At 53.9% G+C, this 21,164-nt stretch overlaps 8 protein-coding genes across 8 annotated transcripts; 6 read left to right on the top strand and 2 right to left on the bottom strand.

The window, feature by feature from the left end:
* The first annotated feature begins 3,397 nt into the window (after positions 1 to 3,397).
* Positions 3,398 to 4,143, top strand: LOC144095105 (histone H3). Its single transcript, XM_077628904.1, has one exon. The coding sequence runs from the start codon at positions 3,497 to 3,499 to the stop codon at positions 3,905 to 3,907; it is 411 nt and encodes a 136-aa protein (XP_077485030.1). The 5' UTR covers positions 3,398 to 3,496; the 3' UTR covers positions 3,908 to 4,143.
* Positions 4,144 to 4,756: 613 nt separating this feature from the next.
* On the bottom strand, positions 4,757 to 5,345 carry LOC144095106 (histone H2A-like). Its single transcript, XM_077628905.1, has one exon. It carries the CDS (start codon positions 5,208 to 5,210, stop codon positions 4,836 to 4,838), a length of 375 nt encoding a protein of 124 aa, XP_077485031.1. The 5' UTR covers positions 5,211 to 5,345; the 3' UTR covers positions 4,757 to 4,835.
* Positions 5,346 to 5,473: 128 nt separating this feature from the next.
* LOC144095107 (histone H2B) lies at positions 5,474 to 6,203 on the top strand. Its single transcript, XM_077628906.1, has one exon. It carries the CDS (start codon positions 5,494 to 5,496, stop codon positions 5,866 to 5,868), a length of 375 nt encoding a protein of 124 aa, XP_077485032.1. The 5' UTR covers positions 5,474 to 5,493; the 3' UTR covers positions 5,869 to 6,203.
* Positions 6,204 to 7,510: 1,307 nt separating this feature from the next.
* Positions 7,511 to 8,527, top strand: LOC144095108 (histone H4). Its single transcript, XM_077628907.1, has one exon. The coding sequence runs from the start codon at positions 7,907 to 7,909 to the stop codon at positions 8,216 to 8,218; it is 312 nt and encodes a 103-aa protein (XP_077485033.1). The 5' UTR covers positions 7,511 to 7,906; the 3' UTR covers positions 8,219 to 8,527.
* A 3,697-nt stretch (positions 8,528 to 12,224) lies between these two features.
* On the top strand, positions 12,225 to 12,635 carry LOC144095648 (histone H3). The gene has a single exon (XM_077629316.1). It carries the CDS (start codon positions 12,225 to 12,227, stop codon positions 12,633 to 12,635), a length of 411 nt encoding a protein of 136 aa, XP_077485442.1.
* Positions 12,636 to 12,906: 271 nt separating this feature from the next.
* Positions 12,907 to 14,074, bottom strand: LOC144095109 (histone H2A-like). Its single transcript, XM_077628908.1, has one exon. It carries the CDS (start codon positions 13,937 to 13,939, stop codon positions 13,565 to 13,567), a length of 375 nt encoding a protein of 124 aa, XP_077485034.1. The 5' UTR covers positions 13,940 to 14,074; the 3' UTR covers positions 12,907 to 13,564.
* Positions 14,075 to 14,202: 128 nt separating this feature from the next.
* On the top strand, positions 14,203 to 14,932 carry LOC144095110 (histone H2B). Its single transcript, XM_077628909.1, has one exon. The coding sequence runs from the start codon at positions 14,223 to 14,225 to the stop codon at positions 14,595 to 14,597; it is 375 nt and encodes a 124-aa protein (XP_077485035.1). The 5' UTR covers positions 14,203 to 14,222; the 3' UTR covers positions 14,598 to 14,932.
* A 1,306-nt stretch (positions 14,933 to 16,238) lies between these two features.
* Positions 16,239 to 17,255, top strand: LOC144095112 (histone H4). Its single transcript, XM_077628910.1, has one exon. It carries the CDS (start codon positions 16,635 to 16,637, stop codon positions 16,944 to 16,946), a length of 312 nt encoding a protein of 103 aa, XP_077485036.1. The 5' UTR covers positions 16,239 to 16,634; the 3' UTR covers positions 16,947 to 17,255.
* The last annotated feature ends 3,909 nt before the right edge of the window (positions 17,256 to 21,164 follow it).

Here is a 21,164-nt window from a genome sequence, read left to right on the forward strand (position 1 = left end):
GTCAGGTATGCTCGACTTTGTGCCGTAGTGCGTGCAACAACAAGTAGGGTATGCGAAATGCAGAGCTTCGCAGTTGCGCATCACTCGTGTCCGCCTGCGAAATGATCACAGCTCGTTTGAATGTCGCGGAAAGAGCGACTGATAATGTTGGCTACCGCTTAAAAAAAAAGGGGGGGGGGGAAATGCAAACAGAACGATTCGCCGAAGTCTGGTTAAGAGCGGAGATGCGAAGGTCCCTCTTTATTTTTTGGCCCATCGTGTTCTGCGTTGAAATTTTTTTGTGAAATGAAGGGCATTATAAAGTAGCCAATTACAGTTCCTACTCCCAACGTGACAGCGGCGGCGAGTTTTTTTGTTTTTTTCTTCTCCCGCACCAAGTTTACCCAACTCATCGGCGCAGAGCTGCGTTCCGAATCGAAATATTCAAGGCGGTGTAATGATTGCACTGCATTGCGTTTGGTCCAAAACCGTTACAGTTTTTCTCTATCGTAAATGTGGGGCGCTTTCTTGCCTGCAGGACATGTGGCCAGGTAATGCTATCACATTATTGAGCCCAAGTGTGCCATAAGGCTGTGCTAGTCAGCTTTACATGTCTGTGGCAGAAACACTGTTGGCGAATTTCAGCAGCCGTGCGCGCGTCAAAGAAAAAAAATTGGACGACTTGCAGCCATTCCTTGTATGCAGAGCGCCTCTCATAATCTGAAACCTGGAGGTAAACACACCTGGCCGAGAGACGTGCGAAATGGAGCATCGTGTTTCGTTTCCTGAATAGGCCTTTGTTCGTCAAATTGGGCTTCCAGAGTGTAACTCCAGATAAAAAACACAGGAATGAACGGGACGGACAAATTGCAAACCATTGCAGCACGCGAACAGCCCCTGCCTCAAGTGAAAAGGGGGAAAAGAAGCACACAGCTTGGTTGTCTGCATTCCAAGTGACTCAATGATTGGTTCTGTAGCGTGTTCCGCTGACCTGGAACAACATTGTAATGCTGGGGGGACTTAACTTTTTGTACACGACGGTGCGGACGTTCTCGTCACAGTCGACTTTAAGGAACCTGCAGGGTGGGATGAGCCGCCGAATGCCTCTTTAGTCTTGAGTCATTTTTTTTTTCTCCCCAGTTATGAGTACAATTAGATGATTTACCATCCCACTGGTGCACCGCTACAGACAGTTGTCCAAATTCATAGGAAGCGTTATTGCCTCCGACTGCCCAGTCGCTGTCCAATTTGTGTTTGCGACGATCACTTGCAGTGAATTATTATTATGAGACCACATTGTTGGAGCAGGTTCAATTCGTGAGTTTTTGACAGGCAGTACAGACACCGAAACGTACCTGTGAATAATAGCGTGCAAAAGCACTTCTCCCATGGAAACTGGAATATGCAGGATCTGTGTGGGAGCCTCATTGCAAAGAAAGGATGTAATGGAATAATACAAACGAGAGGACCCACCTTCCCTACTAACGCCTGAGAATGGAGTGCGCACACAAGAGCACAGGTGTAAAGTCAGTCGTCTCCAGTAAAGAGGAAAATTGGACTTGAACCTTTCCCTTAGGCCAATATTTTGTGCCACAGAACCCGACATGAATAGCTTTCTTTCTCTGCTTGCTGTAAAGGAGTCGTCTGAAAAGTTTCTAACGACTATGCAAAAAATCTAACTCTCTCAGGGTGAAAAAGCGCCGCGGGAAAAATCCACGTATTCATCATTTACCCGAGTCGGTTTTTGCTTCGCGCGGCAGCAGCAGTCGACTGCGCGACGCGGACTCTGCTGTCTCGGAGGCGGGTATACTTGCGCAGGCGACACGAAGGGGGCGCCGCAGCCCCGCGCTGCGCCGACTGTGTTGCGTTGGCAGGGAGGGAGGAGCAGCTCAGCTCCGGGCCTCAAGTATTCCGTTGCGTGGCAAGCGTTGGGCGCTTTAATGGGGGCTCGCACCCAGGCCGGTAGACGTCCTGCGCGAATTTTTGTTATTATTTTTGGTTTGCAAGCTAGAAGCGTCGGAACTGTGCCCGCAAATTTCGTTGCGGTGCGGCCGTAGCAGAGCGCTATTCTACGCGGGCCCCTACAGATATGCACATCCTGGCCTATGCTATGCAAGGAAAACGACAGGGCAGTGGATATAAAGCACTTTTCTTTCTATTTTTTTCAATTGGCCGCAGTCAGTTGATCTAACCCAGGCATGCACTTCCGTTTGTTTCTAAGGTGACCGCAGGAAGTACACCTCAATTACGGAGAGATGGGATGCATTCTTTACGCGCGCTGCTCTTGCTCACTAACCTTGCCTGCCTAGTACTCGAAGCATATTGTCCCGCAGATGCAGGAGAGCTTTTAGGCATTTATGCGCGGCTTCCGTGCACTGCACTGTGCCCAGTTCTTTCTGTGCAGTAAATAGTAAATTGGTTCATCTCTTGCGGTGGTTTGCGAGCTTGGCGCCCGGGGAGTTTTTTTTTTTTTTCGCAATCCCGTTGCTCTTTGTCTTCAAGACAAGAAAGCCTCTAACTGATAGCGTTGTGCGCATACCTATCCAGCGAAGCGCATGAACTTCGCAGGCGGCTGTGAGAAGTAGTGGGTCTTCGTTTTGCTCCGCACTTTTGTCTTCTCCGCTGGCGTTGAACCTTCTATGATTGCTTTCCAGTAATGCGGCCTAACTCGGCCAACAATCGCCGCTTTTTTTTTACACGCGCGACAGTCTGTTCTACACCAGTAACGGCACGTGCTTTTCAGGCATGCGGCGGCGACACACTGTAAGGTATCCACATCCAAGCTTGGGAAAGCAGCCACAGTGCCTGGGCAGGGAGAAAAAGTGCCTTTTATAAAATTGCACGCCACCACTTTAATCTTTACACTCGCCTCTCACATTCATTCGCTCATGCCGACCGCAGTGCACTTAACAATTTTGGTTGCTGCCTCCTTCCTTTGCCTATTGAAATGAGCCAACAAACAGCGAAAATAATTACTTTCTCCTCCTCAACTAAAGTTCAGTTCTATACTCAGAATGTCTCCCGGAGCATTCATTGCTTGCTGTCGCGCTAGTAGCTTCGCCTTTCTTTTCGAAAGACTCATTGCCCGGTATGTCCAAGAAGACAAGCTCGTTGCAGTGCGCTAACGCCACACGGAACGACCCGCAACCGCGTCGACACCCTGGTGTGGTGGCAAAGTCGACGCTGCCGCGTACGCCCGGCTCCTGCCAGAGGGCTGCTTTTGCTGTGCGGGCAAACCTAAAGGATAGGCGCACCGTAATCTTGCGCTAGACCACGGTTCCACACCCACTTGTCTCACCTTTGCCAGGCGCGAAACCAACGCGCGCTCGAAAAGTAGTATTTCCAGCATTCTGGCGGCCGCCGCAGAACGGAGGGAAGCTATCGGTCCGTCAGCGGGGACCAATCGGGTCGGAGAGAGGGCGCGAGGGAGCAGCGCCGCCGCGCGGCGCGGAACACAGTCTCTCGCCGCCCGTCTCCGAAGGCAGTCCGTCCGTTACCAGCGTCCGCGTCCGGCACCATGGCTCGCACGAAGCAAACCGCGCGCAAGAGCACCGGTGGCAAGGCCCCCCGCAAGCAGCTGGCCACAAAGGCTGCTCGTAAGAGTGCGCCAGCTACCGGAGGCGTGAAGAAGCCTCACAGATATAGGCCTGGCACCGTGGCACTTCGTGAAATTCGCCGATACCAAAAATCGACCGAACTTCTCATCCGCAAGCTGCCCTTCCAGCGCCTGGTGAGAGAAATCGCTCAGGACTTCAAGACCGACCTGCGCTTCCAGAGCTCGGCCGTCATGGCACTTCAGGAGGCCAGCGAGGCATACCTGGTCGGTCTCTTCGAGGACACCAACCTGTGCGCGATCCACGCCAAGCGCGTCACCATCATGCCGAAGGATATCCAGCTGGCGAGGCGCATCCGCGGCGAGCGCGCCTAGAGCGCAGTGGCGCCCGGCACTTGGCGCCGCCGCCGCCGCCGCAGCAACGCATCACAACGGTCCTTCTCAGGACCACCCAAATGTTTGCTTTGGCCACGGGCGCACGAAACCGAGCTCCGAACCCGGCCGGTCCCTCTCTCTCGAACACTGCGTTTCGCAGCTGCTGGAAAACGAGGTGAGTTGTTGAAAGCCATGGCCCTGGCGTCTTCCGCGGGCTCGCGCTTGTAAATAACATCATTGCACAAGTCACGCGCGCGCGCCCAGTTTTGTGGGGGTAAATGCGGCGCTGGGCGCGCAAGTGAATGCAGCACGCGCCGCCTACATTAGGTGCACCTTGATACGCCGCGTACGTATTTATTGCTGTGTGAATAGTTTCTGTCGATATTACCGTCCGCTCACCTATTTTATTTCGTGTCTGCATTCTGCCTGCTGTGGCTTATTTCCGCTGTCCCAGTTCACGTCCTTCGGTATCTATGGCAGATGCCCGCGGTGGCGAAAAAAAAAAAAATCCCGTCCCTTGTTCTCTATTACTGTCTCAGTAAAGCCACTTCGTCATTCTCTCTAGCGCTGCTATGTGAAACCCCTGCTAGGGAACTGCCAAAAAAAAAAAACAATGCGCTGGTCATGCCCCTTATTAACGCTCTACTGGCCTCCTGCTAGCGACTGGGCCAGGAAAAGGAAAGGAAGAAGGGGCCGATAAAACTAAATAAAAGCCAACCTGTGTGCGGCGCGCAGTGAGGCAAACACTTTGAAAAAACAGCCAGCGTGAGAGGGACGCAGCGGTCCAGAGCAAATAAAAAAAACAAAACCCAAAGGTATCACACAGCGAGGCCCCGCCGTGGCAGGCAGTTGGTTGGTCCTGATAAGGACCGTTAGTTGGGCGCTGCTGATGCGGCGGGCGCGCCTCCACAGACGTGCGGTAGACCGCTCACGCCTTCTTCTCGGTCTTCTTGGGGAGCAACACGGCCTGGATGTTGGGCAAGACGCCGCCCTGGGCGATGGTAACTCCCGAGAGCAGCTTGTTCAGCTCCTCGTCGTTTCGGATGGCCAGCTGCAGGTGGCGCGGAATGATTCTGGTCTTCTTGTTGTCCCGAGCAGCGTTGCCCGCCAGCTCGAGCACCTCGGCGGCCAGGTATTCGAGGACGGCGGCCAGGTAAACGGGGGCGCCCGCTCCGACGCGCTCCGCGTAGTTGCCCTTACGCAAGAGACGGTGAATTCGACCCACGGGGAACTGCAGTCCCGCGCGGCTCGAGCGGGTCTTGCTCTTGCCCTTGGCCTTGCCTCCTTTTCCGCGACCTGACATGGTGACTTCTGTTGTACGCTCGAGAAAGAACGGGGAACGCCGCGTGCGAGAACAGACAGGAACGGGCTGCTGCTTGATACTACGAACCTCGAGAGCGCGCCGCGATACCGCGACGGGAGCGCTGGAGGGAGGGTGAGGAGGCCGCGACGCGTCGACCAATCGCGCGGCGGCCTGGCTCCGGTCGCTTGAACACCACGGTGCCAGTATAAAAACGCCGCGCGCCCCTGCGCGCGCGTTCTTTCGACACCGTCCGTCTCCCCGAGCGCAGTCGTAACTGATCGTCATGCCCCCTCAACCGTCGGGAAAGGCCGTGAAGAAGGCCGGAAAGGCGCAGAAGAATGTGCGCGCAACCGACAAGAAGAAGAAGAAGCGCCGCAGGAAGGAGAGCTTCTCCATCTACATCTATAAGGTGCTCAAGCAGGTGCATCCGGACACTGGAGTATCCAGCAAGGCCATGTCCATCATGAACAGCTTCGTGAACGACATCTTCGAGCGCATCGCGGCCGAGTCCTCTCGCCTGGCCCACTACAACAAGCGCTCGACCATCACGAGCCGGGAGATCCAAACTGCGGTGCGTCTCTTGCTGCCTGGCGAGCTGGCCAAGCACGCCGTGTCCGAAGGCACCAAGGCTGTCACCAAGTACACCAGCTCCAAGTAGGCGGCACATCGCGCTCGTCGCCAGTCGTCCCCCCCAACAACCTCAACGGCTCTTTTCAGAGCCAACCAAAGTGTTTGCATCGTCGAGTCTGCAGGTAGCGGCGCGATGCTCCGGGCCCCTTTCTCTCTCTGTGTTTTGATTGTTTAAGTTGTTTTCTTCATTAGCATGTAGCCTCGAGAAATGGATATCAGGCGGTTGAAATAGCAGCGGTTTTGCTTAGGCAGCATGCAATACAGCCAGATTGTTAAAGAACAATATTTCGAATTAGTTGTAGGAGAACTGTAAAGGAAATATATATGTATGTATGCATGTGAATACTCATCCGCATGAGCACGTAAGAGAGAAGAAAAAAAAAAGAAGCTTCTACCTATTATATGCTTGCTTAAGTGTGACGGCAGGAGGTAATTTATTGCGGAATTCCCCCGGTTTGGGTTTGTGTGGATATTTGGCCTTAAGAAGAGGTTATCGTTTCGTGGCCGCAACACGTGCCTGCGGACGTCGGGGAGGCCACTGTGTTCCCTCAGTCTGTTCTTAGGAAATTCGAAAGGAAAACAGTTTGCCACCCGTGGCGTGCCCCATCTGGCCAGCGGTATTCGAAGGGAGGGAGGAAGTACTTACGTACAGCTGTAAGGGTTACATACACCAATGTGCAGGACGTAGAACTGGGCAGTACAGTGCGGCGGACGTAGCTGTAGCAAATCAGTCCGCAGAGAAGCCACGCTTCACACTGGCCACCGGGCGAGCGCGCACTCGCAGAATATGAAGCGCTACAAGCACAATTTGCTGTGTCGTTAGTAATGTGCGTGTCCCCCAGCGCGTGCGGCGCGCCCGCGTTTTTGTTTTCTTTTTTTTTTCCCCGGTAAGAACGGCGAAAAATTCCGACGCTGGCAGCTGTTTGGTACCTTCTTTGGCTTCTTGCGGCCGATGCTGTCGTGCCAGATAGAGCAAGTAAGTCCTCGAACACGAGCAGATTATCGTATCGCGCGTGTGCACAATAGCCTGGCAATGGTCGGAAAACTGAAAGCGACGCTCGCACAGCTCGGGTTCGATCCAGCGAGCCGAAAGTGGGAAGAGAGGTGGTGAGACATTTGTTCTATGTGGCTGGAAAATTTTAAAGCTGTGCATTGGTTACTTTTTGAGATAAACGTATTTCTATGTAGTCCGCAAGAGAAACTGGTCGTTTCTCGGCATCCTGGCGACCGGGAGAGGAGGGGGAGCGAGGTACGTGCGCCGCGAACGGCCGTAGTCGCCCTCTCAAGGGCCCGCTCCGATGTGGTCACGGACACGGTGAAGTGTGTGCGGGAAGTTGGGGACACACACACACGATAAGTGAGTGCTTAATTTCCCCTTAGCAATGCACGTTTTGAGAACGGGCAGGTTTTGAGGACAAAAAAAAAAAAACCGCTTCTGCAGCTTCACAAGTCGCGAAACCCGCTAATTGTTGGTAGCGCCAGCAATGACGGTGTCCTTGGTGTGTCTTTAAGGGGCGCGCGATTTAACGGTGTAAACTCTCCCCTGCCAGTGGGGGGGGGGGGGGGCAGCAAACAGAAACCACGCGCACCTGTTTGCTTGCAACGCAGGCACGCACGAAAAAAAAAAAGACTGACAGCAGCAACGACTAGGCATCAAGTATTTTTTTTTTTCCATGCAAACGGAGCAGGCATGACCAAATATCGGTTATACAGCCACTATTGCGAAGTATAGGAGGTGCGCTTCGTTTTCCATTGTTTGCTATTTCCGTTTTTTTTTTCTTGCGCGGTGGGGGGTCGCGTGATGCAGAATGGGGCAGTCTTCGCGTTGCTTGGTTGTTTACGTGTGCGCCTTGATGCGGTCGTTTTGGCTACCTTGCTGGCGGCGCGGCAGCCCTCCGAGAGGGCTCAGTAGTGCTAGCGAGCCGGCGCTTGCGGAGGCGGACTCTCATTGGTCGAGGCGCCGCAGCGAATGGCGGCTTCGCGCTGCCAGCACCACAGGCCGCCGAGCGTAACACCATCATTCCCCGTTCTCGCCTCGGAGTGTACACTTCGTCGTCGGCACCATCATGTCTGGTCGCGGAAAAGGTGGCAAGGGACTCGGCAAGGGAGGCGCGAAGCGCCATCGCAAGGTATTGCGAGACAACATCCAGGGCATCACCAAGCCCGCCATCCGTCGTCTGGCGCGCCGAGGCGGTGTCAAGCGCATCTCGGGCCTGATCTACGAGGAGACCCGCGGCGTGTTGAAAGTGTTCCTCGAGAATGTGATCCGGGACGCCGTCACGTACACGGAGCACGCTAAGCGCAAGACTGTCACCGCCATGGATGTGGTCTACGCGCTGAAGCGTCAGGGCCGCACTCTGTACGGCTTCGGAGGCTAGTCCGTCCACCGTGTGCCGTCTGGACTTCGGCGTCGTGCAAGCACCCTTCTCGCGAAAAACAGCCCTCTTTAGGGCTACCCAACTGCTGCATGGGCAGCCGCTGGTCATGCGAACCAGAGCTCCGGTTCTCGTGTGTCCCTCTCTCCCCTTTGTTTTGCTACCGTTTTCTGCATCCGTTTTTCCTTTCCTTGCGGCCTGCCACAGCGAGCGGATCACGACCGAACGGCAACCAGGAGTGGTCTCAGGTAAGCAGTTCCGTTCTTGACTCTGTGCAGTAGCGCGTGCAGTCAGTACTGTGAGTGTCGTCCGAGGGAGCATGCTCGCTGTTTGCCTAGTCAGTCACTGTCAAACGCAGTGGACGGAGTAAAACAAAGTGTGTGCTCGAATTTGCAAAGTCTTTCTGCATTGACCGTCTGGGATTCAAGTGAGGCGGTGTTCGAGAGGTGACCGTTCCAGAAGAGCACAGTTTTTTTTTTTTCGCTTTAAATGCGGGGCCTCATGGAATTCGGGGTCAGGTATGCTCGACTTTGTGCCGTAGTGCGTGCAACAACAAGTAGGGTATGCGAAATGCAGAGCTTCGCAGTTGCGCATCACTCGTGTCCGCCTGCGAAATGATCACAGCTCGTTTGAATGTCGCGGAAAGAGCGACTGATAATGTTGGCTACCGCTTAAAAAAAAAGGGGGGGGGGGAAATGCAAACAGAACGATTCGCCGAAGTCTGGTTAAGAGCGGAGATGCGAAGGTCCCTCTTTATTTTTTGGCCCATCGTGTTCTGCGTTGAAATTTTTTTGTGAAATGAAGGGCATTATAAAGTAGCCAATTACAGTTCCTACTCCCAACGTGACAGCGGCGGCGAGTTTTTTTGTTTTTTTCTTCTCCCGCACCAAGTTTACCCAACTCATCGGCGCAGAGCTGCGTTCCGAATCGAAATATTCAAGGCGGTGTAATGATTGCACTGCATTGCGTTTGGTCCAAAACCGTTACAGTTTTTCTCTATCGTAAATGTGGGGCGCTTTCTTGCCTGCAGGACATGTGGCCAGGTAATGCTATCACATTATTGAGCCCAAGTGTGCCATAAGGCTGTGCTAGTCAGCTTTACATGTCTGTGGCAGAAACACTGTTGGCGAATTTCAGCAGCCGTGCGCGCGTCAAAGAAAAAAAATTGGACGACTTGCAGCCATTCCTTGTATGCAGAGCGCCTCTCATAATCTGAAACCTGGAGGTAAACACACCTGGCCGAGAGACGTGCGAAATGGAGCATCGTGTTTCGTTTCCTGAATAGGCCTTTGTTCGTCAAATTGGGCTTCCAGAGTGTAACTCCAGATAAAAAACACAGGAATGAACGGGACGGACAAATTGCAAACCATTGCAGCACGCGAACAGCCCCTGCCTCAAGTGAAAAGGGGGAAAAGAAGCACACAGCTTGGTTGTCTGCATTCCAAGTGACTCAATGATTGGTTCTGTAGCGTGTTCCGCTGACCTGGAACAACATTGTAATGCTGGGGGGACTTAACTTTTTGTACACGACGGTGCGGACGTTCTCGTCACAGTCGACTTTAAGGAACCTGCAGGGTGGGATGAGCCGCCGAATGCCTCTTTAGTCTTGAGTCATTTTTTTTTTCTCCCCAGTTATGAGTACAATTAGATGATTTACCATCCCACTGGTGCACCGCTACAGACAGTTGTCCAAATTCATAGGAAGCGTTATTGCCTCCGACTGCCCAGTCGCTGTCCAATTTGTGTTTGCGACGATCACTTGCAGTGAATTATTATTATGAGACCACATTGTTGGAGCAGGTTCAATTCGTGAGTTTTTGACAGGCAGTACAGACACCGAAACGTACCTGTGAATAATAGCGTGCAAAAGCACTTCTCCCATGGAAACTGGAATATGCAGGATCTGTGTGGGAGCCTCATTGCAAAGAAAGGATGTAATGGAATAATACAAACGAGAGGACCCACCTTCCCTACTAACGCCTGAGAATGGAGTGCGCACACAAGAGCACAGGTGTAAAGTCAGTCGTCTCCAGTAAAGAGGAAAATTGGACTTGAACCTTTCCCTTAGGCCAATATTTTGTGCCACAGAACCCGACATGAATAGCTTTCTTTCTCTGCTTGCTGTAAAGGAGTCGTCTGAAAAGTTTCTAACGACTATGCAAAAAATCTAACTCTCTCAGGGTGAAAAAGCGCCGCGGGAAAAATCCACGTATTCATCATTTACCCGAGTCGGTTTTTGCTTCGCGCGGCAGCAGCAGTCGACTGCGCGACGCGGACTCTGCTGTCTCGGAGGCGGGTATACTTGCGCAGGCGACACGAAGGGGGCGCCGCAGCCCCGCGCTGCGCCGACTGTGTTGCGTTGGCAGGGAGGGAGGAGCAGCTCAGCTCCGGGCCTCAAGTATTCCGTTGCGTGGCAAGCGTTGGGCGCTTTAATGGGGGCTCGCACCCAGGCCGGTAGACGTCCTGCGCGAATTTTTGTTATTATTTTTGGTTTGCAAGCTAGAAGCGTCGGAACTGTGCCCGCAAATTTCGTTGCGGTGCGGCCGTAGCAGAGCGCTATTCTACGCGGGCCCCTACAGATATGCACATCCTGGCCTATGCTATGCAAGGAAAACGACAGGGCAGTGGATATAAAGCACTTTTCTTTCTATTTTTTTCAATTGGCCGCAGTCAGTTGATCTAACCCAGGCATGCACTTCCGTTTGTTTCTAAGGTGACCGCAGGAAGTACACCTCAATTACGGAGAGATGGGATGCATTCTTTACGCGCGCTGCTCTTGCTCACTAACCTTGCCTGCCTAGTACTCGAAGCATATTGTCCCGCAGATGCAGGAGAGCTTTTAGGCATTTATGCGCGGCTTCCGTGCACTGCACTGTGCCCAGTTCTTTCTGTGCAGTAAATAGTAAATTGGTTCATCTCTTGCGGTGGTTTGCGAGCTTGGCGCCCGGGGAGTTTTTTTTTTTTTTCGCAATCCCGTTGCTCTTTGTCTCCAAGACAAGAAAGCCTCTAACTGATAGCGTTGTGCGCATACCTATCCAGCGAAGCGCATGAACTTCGCAGGCGGCTGTGAGAAGTAGTGGGTCTTCGTTTTGCTCCGCACTTTTGTCTTCTCCGCTGGCGTTGAACCTTCTATGATTGCTTTCCAGTAATGCGGCCTAACTCGGCCAACAATCGCCGCTTTTTTTTTACACGCGCGACAGTCTGTTCTACACCAGTAACGGCACGTGCTTTTCAGGCATGCGGCGGCGACACACTGTAAGGTATCCACATCCAAGCTTGGGAAAGCAGCCACAGTGCCTGGGCAGGGAGAAAAAGTGCCTTTTATAAAATTGCACGCCACCACTTTAATCTTTACACTCGCCTCTCACATTCATTCGCTCATGCCGACCGCAGTGCACTTAACAATTTTGGTTGCTGCCTCCTTCCTTTGCCTATTGAAATGAGCCAACAAACAGCGAAAATAATTACTTTCTCCTCCTCAACTAAAGTTCAGTTCTATACTCAGAATGTCTCCCGGAGCATTCATTGCTTGCTGTCGCGCTAGTAGCTTCGCCTTTCTTTTCGAAAGACTCATTGCCCGGTATGTCCAAGAAGACAAGCTCGTTGCAGTGCGCTAACGCCACACGGAACGACCCGCAACCGCGTCGACACCCTGGTGTGGTGGCAAAGTCGACGCTGCCGCGTACGCCCGGCTCCTGCCAGAGGGCTGCTTTTGCTGTGCGGGCAAACCTAAAGGATAGGCGCACCGTAATCTTGCGCTAGACCACGGTTCCACACCCACTTGTCTCACCTTTGCCAGGCGCGAAACCAACGCGCGCTCGAAAAGTAGTATTTCCAGCATTCTGGCGGCCGCCGCAGAACGGAGGGAAGCTATCGGTCCGTCAGCGGGGACCAATCGGGTCGGAGAGAGGGCGCGAGGGAGCAGCGCCGCCGCGCGGCGCGGAACACAGTCTCTCGCCGCCCGTCTCCGAAGGCAGTCCGTCCGTTACCAGCGTCCGCGTCCGGCACCATGGCTCGCACGAAGCAAACCGCGCGCAAGAGCACCGGTGGCAAGGCCCCCCGCAAGCAGCTGGCCACAAAGGCTGCTCGTAAGAGTGCGCCAGCTACCGGAGGCGTGAAGAAGCCTCACAGATATAGGCCTGGCACCGTGGCACTTCGTGAAATTCGCCGATACCAAAAATCGACCGAACTTCTCATCCGCAAGCTGCCCTTCCAGCGCCTGGTGAGAGAAATCGCTCAGGACTTCAAGACCGACCTGCGCTTCCAGAGCTCGGCCGTCATGGCACTTCAGGAGGCCAGCGAGGCATACCTGGTCGGTCTCTTCGAGGACACCAACCTGTGCGCGATCCACGCCAAGCGCGTCACCATCATGCCGAAGGATATCCAGCTGGCGAGGCGCATCCGCGGCGAGCGCGCCTAGAGCGCAGTGGCGCCCGGCACTTGGCGCCGCCGCCGCCGCCGCAGCAACGCATCACAACGGTCCTTCTCAGGACCACCCAAATGTTTGCTTTGGCCACGGGCGCACGAAACCGAGCTCCGAACCCGGCCGGTCCCTCTCTCTCGAACACTGCGTTTCGCAGCTGCTGGAAAACGAGGTGAGTTGTTGAAAGCCATGGCCCTGGCGTCTTCCGCGGGCTCGCGCTTGTAAATAACATCATTGCACAAGTCACGCGCGCGCGCCCAGTTTTGTGGGGGTAAATGCGGCGCTGGGCGCGCAAGTGAATGCAGCACGCGCCGCCTACATTAGGTGCACCTTGATACGCCGCGTACGTATTTATTGCTGTGTGAATAGTTTCTGTCGATATTACCGTCCGCTCACCTATTTTATTTCGTGTCTGCATTCTGCCTGCTGTGGCTTATTTCCGCTGTCCCAGTTCACGTCCTTCGGTATCTATGGCAGATGCCCGCGGTGGCGAAAAAAAAAAAAAATCCCGTCCCTTGTTCTCTATTACTGTCTCAGTAAAGCCACTTCGTCATTCTCTCTAGCGCTGCTATGTGAAACCCCTGCTAGGGAACTGCCAAAAAAAAAAAACAATGCGCTGGTCATGCCCCTTATTAACGCTCTACTGGCCTCCTGCTAGCGACTGGGCCAGGAAAAGGAAAGGAAGAAGGGGCCGATAAAACTAAATAAAAGCCAACCTGTGTGCGGCGCGCAGTGAGGCAAACACTTTGAAAAAACAGCCAGCGTGAGAGGGACGCAGCGGTCCAGAGCAAATAAAAAAAACAAAACCCAAAGGTATCACACAGCGAGGCCCCGCCGTGGCAGGCAGTTGGTTGGTCCTGATAAGGACCGTTAGTTGGGCGCTGCTGATGCGGCGGGCGCGCCTCCACAGACGTGCGGTAGACCGCTCACGCCTTCTTCTCGGTCTTCTTGGGGAGCAACACGGCCTGGATGTTGGGCAAGACGCCGCCCTGGGCGATGGTAACTCCCGAGAGCAGCTTGTTCAGCTCCTCGTCGTTTCGGATGGCCAGCTGCAGGTGGCGCGGAATGATTCTGGTCTTCTTGTTGTCCCGAGCAGCGTTGCCCGCCAGCTCGAGCACCTCGGCGGCCAGGTATTCGAGGACGGCGGCCAGGTAAACGGGGGCGCCCGCTCCGACGCGCTCCGCGTAGTTGCCCTTACGCAAGAGACGGTGAATTCGACCCACGGGGAACTGCAGTCCCGCGCGGCTCGAGCGGGTCTTGCTCTTGCCCTTGGCCTTGCCTCCTTTTCCGCGACCTGACATGGTGACTTCTGTTGTACGCTCGAGAAAGAACGGGGAACGCCGCGTGCGAGAACAGACAGGAACGGGCTGCTGCTTGATACTACGAACCTCGAGAGCGCGCCGCGATACCGCGACGGGAGCGCTGGAGGGAGGGTGAGGAGGCCGCGACGCGTCGACCAATCGCGCGGCGGCCTGGCTCCGGTCGCTTGAACACCACGGTGCCAGTATAAAAACGCCGCGCGCCCCTGCGCGCGCGTTCTTTCGACACCGTCCGTCTCCCCGAGCGCAGTCGTAACTGATCGTCATGCCCCCTCAACCGTCGGGAAAGGCCGTGAAGAAGGCCGGAAAGGCGCAGAAGAATGTGCGCGCAACCGACAAGAAGAAGAAGAAGCGCCGCAGGAAGGAGAGCTTCTCCATCTACATCTATAAGGTGCTCAAGCAGGTGCATCCGGACACTGGAGTATCCAGCAAGGCCATGTCCATCATGAACAGCTTCGTGAACGACATCTTCGAGCGCATCGCGGCCGAGTCCTCTCGCCTGGCCCACTACAACAAGCGCTCGACCATCACGAGCCGGGAGATCCAAACTGCGGTGCGTCTCTTGCTGCCTGGCGAGCTGGCCAAGCACGCCGTGTCCGAAGGCACCAAGGCTGTCACCAAGTACACCAGCTCCAAGTAGGCGGCACATCGCGCTCGTCGCCAGTCGTCCCCCCCAACAACCTCAACGGCTCTTTTCAGAGCCAACCAAAGTGTTTGCATCGTCGAGTCTGCAGGTAGCGGCGCGATGCTCCGGGCCCCTTTCTCTCTCTGTGTTTTGATTGTTTAAGTTGTTTTCTTCATTAGCATGTAGCCTCGAGAAATGGATATCAGGCGGTTGAAATAGCAGCGGTTTTGCTTAGGCAGCATGCAATACAGCCAGATTGTTAAAGAACAATATTTCGAATTAGTTGTAGGAGAACTGTAAAGGAAATATATATGTATGTATGCATGTGAATACTCATCCGCATGAGCACGTAAGAGAGAAGAAAAAAAAAAGAAGCTTCTACCTATTATATGCTTGCTTAAGTGTGACGGCAGGAGGTAATTTATTGCGGAATTCCCCCGGTTTGGGTTTGTGTGGATATTTGGCCTTAAGAAGAGGTTATCGTTTCGTGGCCGCAACACGTGCCTGCGGACGTCGGGGAGGCCACTGTGTTCCCTCAGTCTGTTCTTAGGAAATTCGAAAGGAAAACAGTTTGCCACCCGTGGCGTGCCCCATCTGGCCAGCGGTATTCGAAGGGAGGGAGGAAGTACTTACGTACAGCTGTAAGGGTTACATACACCAATGTGCAGGACGTAGAACTGGGCAGTACAGTGCGGCGGACGTAGCTGTAGCAAATCAGTCCGCAGAGAAGCCACGCTTCACACTGGCCACCGGGCGAGCGCGCACTCGCAGAATATGAAGCGCTACAAGCACAATTTGCTGTGTCGTTAGTAATGTGCGTGTCCCCCAGCGCGTGCGGCGCGCCCGCGTTTTTGTTTTCTTTTTTTTTTCCCCGGTAAGAACGGCGAAAAATTCCGACGCTGGCAGCTGTTTGGTACCTTCTTTGGCTTCTTGCGGCCGATGCTGTCGTGCCAGATAGAGCAAGTAAGTCCTCGAACACGAGCAGATTATCGTATCGCGCGTGTGCACAATAGCCTGGCAATGGTCGGAAAACTGAAAGCGACGCTCGCACAGCTCGGGTTCGATCCAGCGAGCCGAAAGTGGGAAGAGAGGTGGTGAGACATTTGTTCTATGTGGCTGGAAAATTTTAAAGCTGTGCATTGGTTACTTTTTGAGATAAACGTATTTCTATGTAGTCCGCAAGAGAAACTGGTCGTTTCTCGGCATCCTGGCGACCGGGAGAGGAGGGGGAGCGAGGTACGTGCGCCGCGAACGGCCGTAGTCGCCCTCTCAAGGGCCCGCTCCGATGTGGTCACGGACACGGTGAAGTGTGTGCGGGAAGTTGGGGACACACACACACGATAAGTGAGTGCTTAATTTCCCCTTAGCAATGCACGTTTTGAGAACGGGCAGGTTTTGAGGACAAAAAAAAAAAAACCGCTTCTGCAGCTTCACAAGTCGCGAAACCCGCTAATTGTTGGTAGCGCCAGCAATGACGGTGTCCTTGGTGTGTCTTTAAGGGGCGCGCGATTTAACGGTGTAAACTCTCCCCTGCCAGTGGGGGGGGGGGGGGCAGCAAACAGAAACCACGCGCACCTGTTTGCTTGCAACGCAGGCACGCACGAAAAAAAAAAAGACTGACAGCAGCAACGACTAGGCATCAAGTATTTTTTTTTTTCCATGCAAACGGAGCAGGCATGACCAAATATCGGTTATACAGCCACTATTGCGAAGTATAGGAGGTGCGCTTCGTTTTCCATTGTTTGCTATTTCCGTTTTTTTTTTCTTGCGCGGTGGGGGGTCGCGTGATGCAGAATGGGGCAGTCTTCGCGTTGCTTGGTTGTTTACGTGTGCGCCTTGATGCGGTCGTTTTGGCTACCTTGCTGGCGGCGCGGCAGCCCTCCGAGAGGGCTCAGTAGTGCTAGCGAGCCGGCGCTTGCGGAGGCGGACTCTCATTGGTCGAGGCGCCGCAGCGAATGGCGGCTTCGCGCTGCCAGCACCACAGGCCGCCGAGCGTAACACCATCATTCCCCGTTCTCGCCTCGGAGTGTACACTTCGTCGTCGGCACCATCATGTCTGGTCGCGGAAAAGGTGGCAAGGGACTCGGCAAGGGAGGCGCGAAGCGCCATCGCAAGGTATTGCGAGACAACATCCAGGGCATCACCAAGCCCGCCATCCGTCGTCTGGCGCGCCGAGGCGGTGTCAAGCGCATCTCGGGCCTGATCTACGAGGAGACCCGCGGCGTGTTGAAAGTGTTCCTCGAGAATGTGATCCGGGACGCCGTCACGTACACGGAGCACGCTAAGCGCAAGACTGTCACCGCCATGGATGTGGTCTACGCGCTGAAGCGTCAGGGCCGCACTCTGTACGGCTTCGGAGGCTAGTCCGTCCACCGTGTGCCGTCTGGACTTCGGCGTCGTGCAAGCACCCTTCTCGCGAAAAACAGCCCTCTTTAGGGCTACCCAACTGCTGCATGGGCAGCCGCTGGTCATGCGAACCAGAGCTCCGGTTCTCGTGTGTCCCTCTCTCCCCTTTGTTTTGCTACCGTTTTCTGCATCCGTTTTTCCTTTCCTTGCGGCCTGCCACAGCGAGCGGATCACGACCGAACGGCAACCAGGAGTGGTCTCAGGTAAGCAGTTCCGTTCTTGACTCTGTGCAGTAGCGCGTGCAGTCAGTACTGTGAGTGTCGTCCGAGGGAGCATGCTCGCTGTTTGCCTAGTCAGTCACTGTCAAACGCAGTGGACGGAGTAAAACAAAGTGTGTGCTCGAATTTGCAAAGTCTTTCTGCATTGACCGTCTGGGATTCAAGTGAGGCGGTGTTCGAGAGGTGACCGTTCCAGAAGAGCACAGTTTTTTTTTTTCGCTTTAAATGCGGGGCCTCATGGAATTCGGGGTCAGGTATGCTCGACTTTGTGCCGTAGTGCGTGCAACAACAAGTAGGGTATGCGAAATGCAGAGCTTCGCAGTTGCGCATCACTCGTGTCCGCCTGCGAAATGATCACAGCTCGTTTGAATGTCGCGGAAAGAGCGACTGATAATGTTGGCTACCGCTTAAAAAAAAAGGGGGGGGGGGGAAATGCAAACAGAACGATTCGCCGAAGTCTGGTTAAGAGCGGAGATGCGAAGGTCCCTCTTTATTTTTTGGCCCATCGTGTTCTGCGTTGAAATTTTTTTGTGAAATGAAGGGCATTATAAAGTAGCCAATTACAGTTCCTACTCCCAACGTGACAGCGGCGGCGAGTTTTTATGTTTTTTTCTTCTCCCGCACCAAGTTTACCCAACTCATCGGCGCAGAGCTGCGTTCCGAATCGAAATATTCAAGGCGGTGTAATGATTGCACTGCATTGCGTTTGGTCCAAAACCGTTACAGTTTTTCTCTATCGTAAATGTGGGGCGCTTTCTTGCCTGCAGGACATGTGGCCAGGTAATGCTATCACATTATTGAGCCCAAGTGTGCCATAAGGCTGTGCTAGTCAGCTTTACATGTCTGTGGCAGAAACACTGTTGGCGAATTTCAGCAGCCGTGCGCGCGTCAAAGAAAAAAAATTGGACGACTTGCAGCCATTCCTTGTATGCAGAGCGCCTCTCATAATCTGAAACCTGGAGGTAAACACACCTGGCCGAGAGACGTGCGAAATGGAGCATCGTGTTTCGTTTCCTGAATAGGCCTTTGTTCGTCAAATTGGGCTTCCAGAGTGTAACTCCAGATAAAAAACACAGGAATGAACGGGACGGACAAATTGCAAACCATTGCAGCACGCGAACAGCCCCTGCCTCAAGTGAAAAGGGGGAAAAGAAGCACACAGCTTGGTTGTCTGCATTCCAAGTGACTCAATGATTGGTTCTGTAGCGTGTTCCGCTGACCTGGAACAACATTGTAATGCTGGGGGGACTTAACTTTTTGTACACGACGGTGCGGACGTTCTCGTCACAGTCGACTTTAAGGAACCTGCAGGGTGGGATGAGCCGCCGAATGCCTCTTTAGTCTTGAGTCATTTTTTTTTTCTCCCCAGTTATGAGTACAATTAGATGATTTACCATCCCACTGGTGCACCGCTACAGACAGTTGTCCAAATTCATAGGAAGCGTTATTGCCTCCGACTGCCCAGTCGCTGTCCAATTTGTGTTTGCGACGATCACTTGCAGTGAATTATTATTATGAGACCACATTGTTGGAGCAGGTTCAATTCGTGAGTTTTTGACAGGCAGTACAGACACCGAAACGTACCTGTGAATAATAGCGTGCAAAAGCACTTCTCCCATGGAAACTGGAATATGCAGGATCTGTGTGGGAGCCTCATTGCAAAGAAAGGATGTAATGGAATAATACAAACGAGAGGACCCACCTTCCCTACTAACGCCTGAGAATGGAGTGCGCACACAAGAGCACAGGTGTAAAGTCAGTCGTCTCCAGTAAAGAGGAAAATTGGACTTGAACCTTTCCCTTAGGCCAATATTTTGTGCCACAGAACCCGACATGAATAGCTTTCTTTCTCTGCTTGCTGTAAAGGAGTCGTCTGAAAAGTTTCTAACGACTATGCAAAAAATCTAACTCTCTCAGGGTGAAAAAGCGCCGCGGGAAAAATCCACGTATTCATCATTTACCCGAGTCGGTTTTTGCTTCGCGCGGCAGCAGCAGTCGACTGCGCGACGCGGACTCTGCTGTCTCGGAGGCGGGTATACTTGCGCAGGCGACACGAAGGGGGCGCCGCAGCCCCGCGCTGCGCCGACTGTGTTGCGTTGGCAGGGAGGGAGGAGCAGCTCAGCTCCGGGCCTCAAGTATTCCGTTGCGTGGCAAGCGTTGGGCGCTTTAATGGGGGCTCGCACCCAGGCCGGTAGACGTCCTGCGCGAATTTTTGTTATTATTTTTGGTTTGCAAGCTAGAAGCGTCGGAACTGTGCCCGCAAATTTCGTTGCGGTGCGGCCGTAGCAGAGCGCTATTCTACGCGGGCCCCTACAGATATGCACATCCTGGCCTATGCTATGCAAGGAAAACGACAGGGCAGTGGATATAAAGCACTTTTCTTTCTATTTTTTTCAATTGGCCGCAGTCAGTTGATCTAACCCAGGCATGCACTTCCGTTTGTTTCTAAGGTGACCGCAGGAAGTACACCTCAATTACGGAGAGATGGGATGCATTCTTTACGCGCGCTGCTCTTGCTCACTAACCTTGCCTGCCTAGTACTCGAAGCATATTGTCCCGCAGATGCAGGAGAGCTTTTAGGCATTTATGCGCGGCTTCCGTGCACTGCACTGTGCCCAGTTCTTTCTGTGCAGTAAATAGTAAATTGGTTCATCTCTTGCGGTGGTTTGCGAGCTTGGCGCCCGGGGAGTTTTTTTTTTTTTTCGCAATCCCGTTGCTCTTTGTCTCCAAGACAAGAAAGCCTCTAACTGATAGCGTTGTGCGCATACCTATCCAGCGAAGCGCATGAACTTCGCAGGCGGCTGTGAGAAGTAGTGGGTCTTCGTTTTGCTCCGCACTTTTGTCTTCTCCGCTGGCGTTGAACCTTCTATGATTGCTTTCCAGTAATGCGGCCTAACTCGGCCAACAATCGCCGCTTTTTTTTTACACGCGCGACAGTCTGTTCTACACCAGTAACGGCACGTGCTTTTCAGGCATGCGGCGGCGACACACTGTAAGGTATCCACATCCAAGCTTGGGAAAGCAGCCACAGTGCCTGGGCAGGGAGAAAAAGTGCCTTTTATAAAATTGCACGCCACCACTTTAATCTTTACACTCGCCTCTCACATTCATTCGCTCATGCCGACCGCAGTGCACTTAACAATTTTGGTTGCTGCCTCCTTCCTTTGCCTATTGAAATGAGCCAACAAACAGCGAAAATAATTACTTTCTCCTCCTCAACTAAAGTTCAGTTCTATACTCAGAATGTCTCCCGGAGCATTCATTGCTTGCTGTCGCGCTAGTAGCTTCGCCTTTCTTTTCGAAAGACTCATTGCCCGGTATGTCCAAGAAGACAAGCTCGTTGCAGTGCGCTAACGCCACACGGAACGACCCGCAACCGCGTCGACACCCTGGTGTGGTGGCAAAGTCGACGCTGCCGCGTACGCCCGGCTCCTGCCAGAGGGCTGCTTTTGCTGTGCGGGCAAACCTAAAGGATAGGCGCACCGTAATCTTGCGCTAGACCACGGTTCCACACCCACTTGTCTCACCTTTGCCAGGCGCGAAACCAACGCGCGCTCGAAAAGTAGTATTTCCAGCATTCTGGCGGCCGCCGCAGAACGGAGGGAAGCTATCGGTCCGTCAGCGGGGACCAATCGGGTCGGAGAGAGGGCGCGAGGGAGCAGCGCCGCCGCGCGGCGCGGAACACAGTCTCTCCCCTTCCCGTCTGGACCTCCGAGGAGTGCGGATGCGTCCCACCTCTCCTCTCGAGACGTACTCGTTTTTGACGACTACGCCTCGCCTCCGCCGCGCCCGGCGCACCCTCCTGCCCGCCCCTTGGACGATCGCAAGGAGCTCCGAGCGCGGCCAGCGCCGTCCGGCGCCCATCCCAAGGAGCCAGTAGGCCTTCCCGCCGACTCGTCGCCCGCGTAGGGCCCCGTCGTCCTACTCCGAGTAGGCCTACCCGCCCGGCGGCCGCTTC

This window comes from Amblyomma americanum, chromosome 6, assembly GCF_052857255.1.
Source record: "Amblyomma americanum isolate KBUSLIRL-KWMA chromosome 6, ASM5285725v1, whole genome shotgun sequence".
NCBI lineage: Eukaryota > Metazoa > Arthropoda > Arachnida > Ixodida > Ixodidae > Amblyomma > Amblyomma americanum.

Coding starts and splice junctions, on each gene's coding strand:
- LOC144095112 (XM_077628910.1), top strand. CDS start 16,635: ATGTCTGGTCGCGGAAAAGGTGGCAAGGGACTCGGCAAGGGAGGCGCG.
- LOC144095106 (XM_077628905.1), bottom strand. CDS start 5,210: ATGTCAGGTCGCGGAAAAGGAGGCAAGGCCAAGGGCAAGAGCAAGACC.
- LOC144095648 (XM_077629316.1), top strand. CDS start 12,225: ATGGCTCGCACGAAGCAAACCGCGCGCAAGAGCACCGGTGGCAAGGCC.
- LOC144095105 (XM_077628904.1), top strand. CDS start 3,497: ATGGCTCGCACGAAGCAAACCGCGCGCAAGAGCACCGGTGGCAAGGCC.
- LOC144095110 (XM_077628909.1), top strand. CDS start 14,223: ATGCCCCCTCAACCGTCGGGAAAGGCCGTGAAGAAGGCCGGAAAGGCG.
- LOC144095108 (XM_077628907.1), top strand. CDS start 7,907: ATGTCTGGTCGCGGAAAAGGTGGCAAGGGACTCGGCAAGGGAGGCGCG.
- LOC144095107 (XM_077628906.1), top strand. CDS start 5,494: ATGCCCCCTCAACCGTCGGGAAAGGCCGTGAAGAAGGCCGGAAAGGCG.
- LOC144095109 (XM_077628908.1), bottom strand. CDS start 13,939: ATGTCAGGTCGCGGAAAAGGAGGCAAGGCCAAGGGCAAGAGCAAGACC.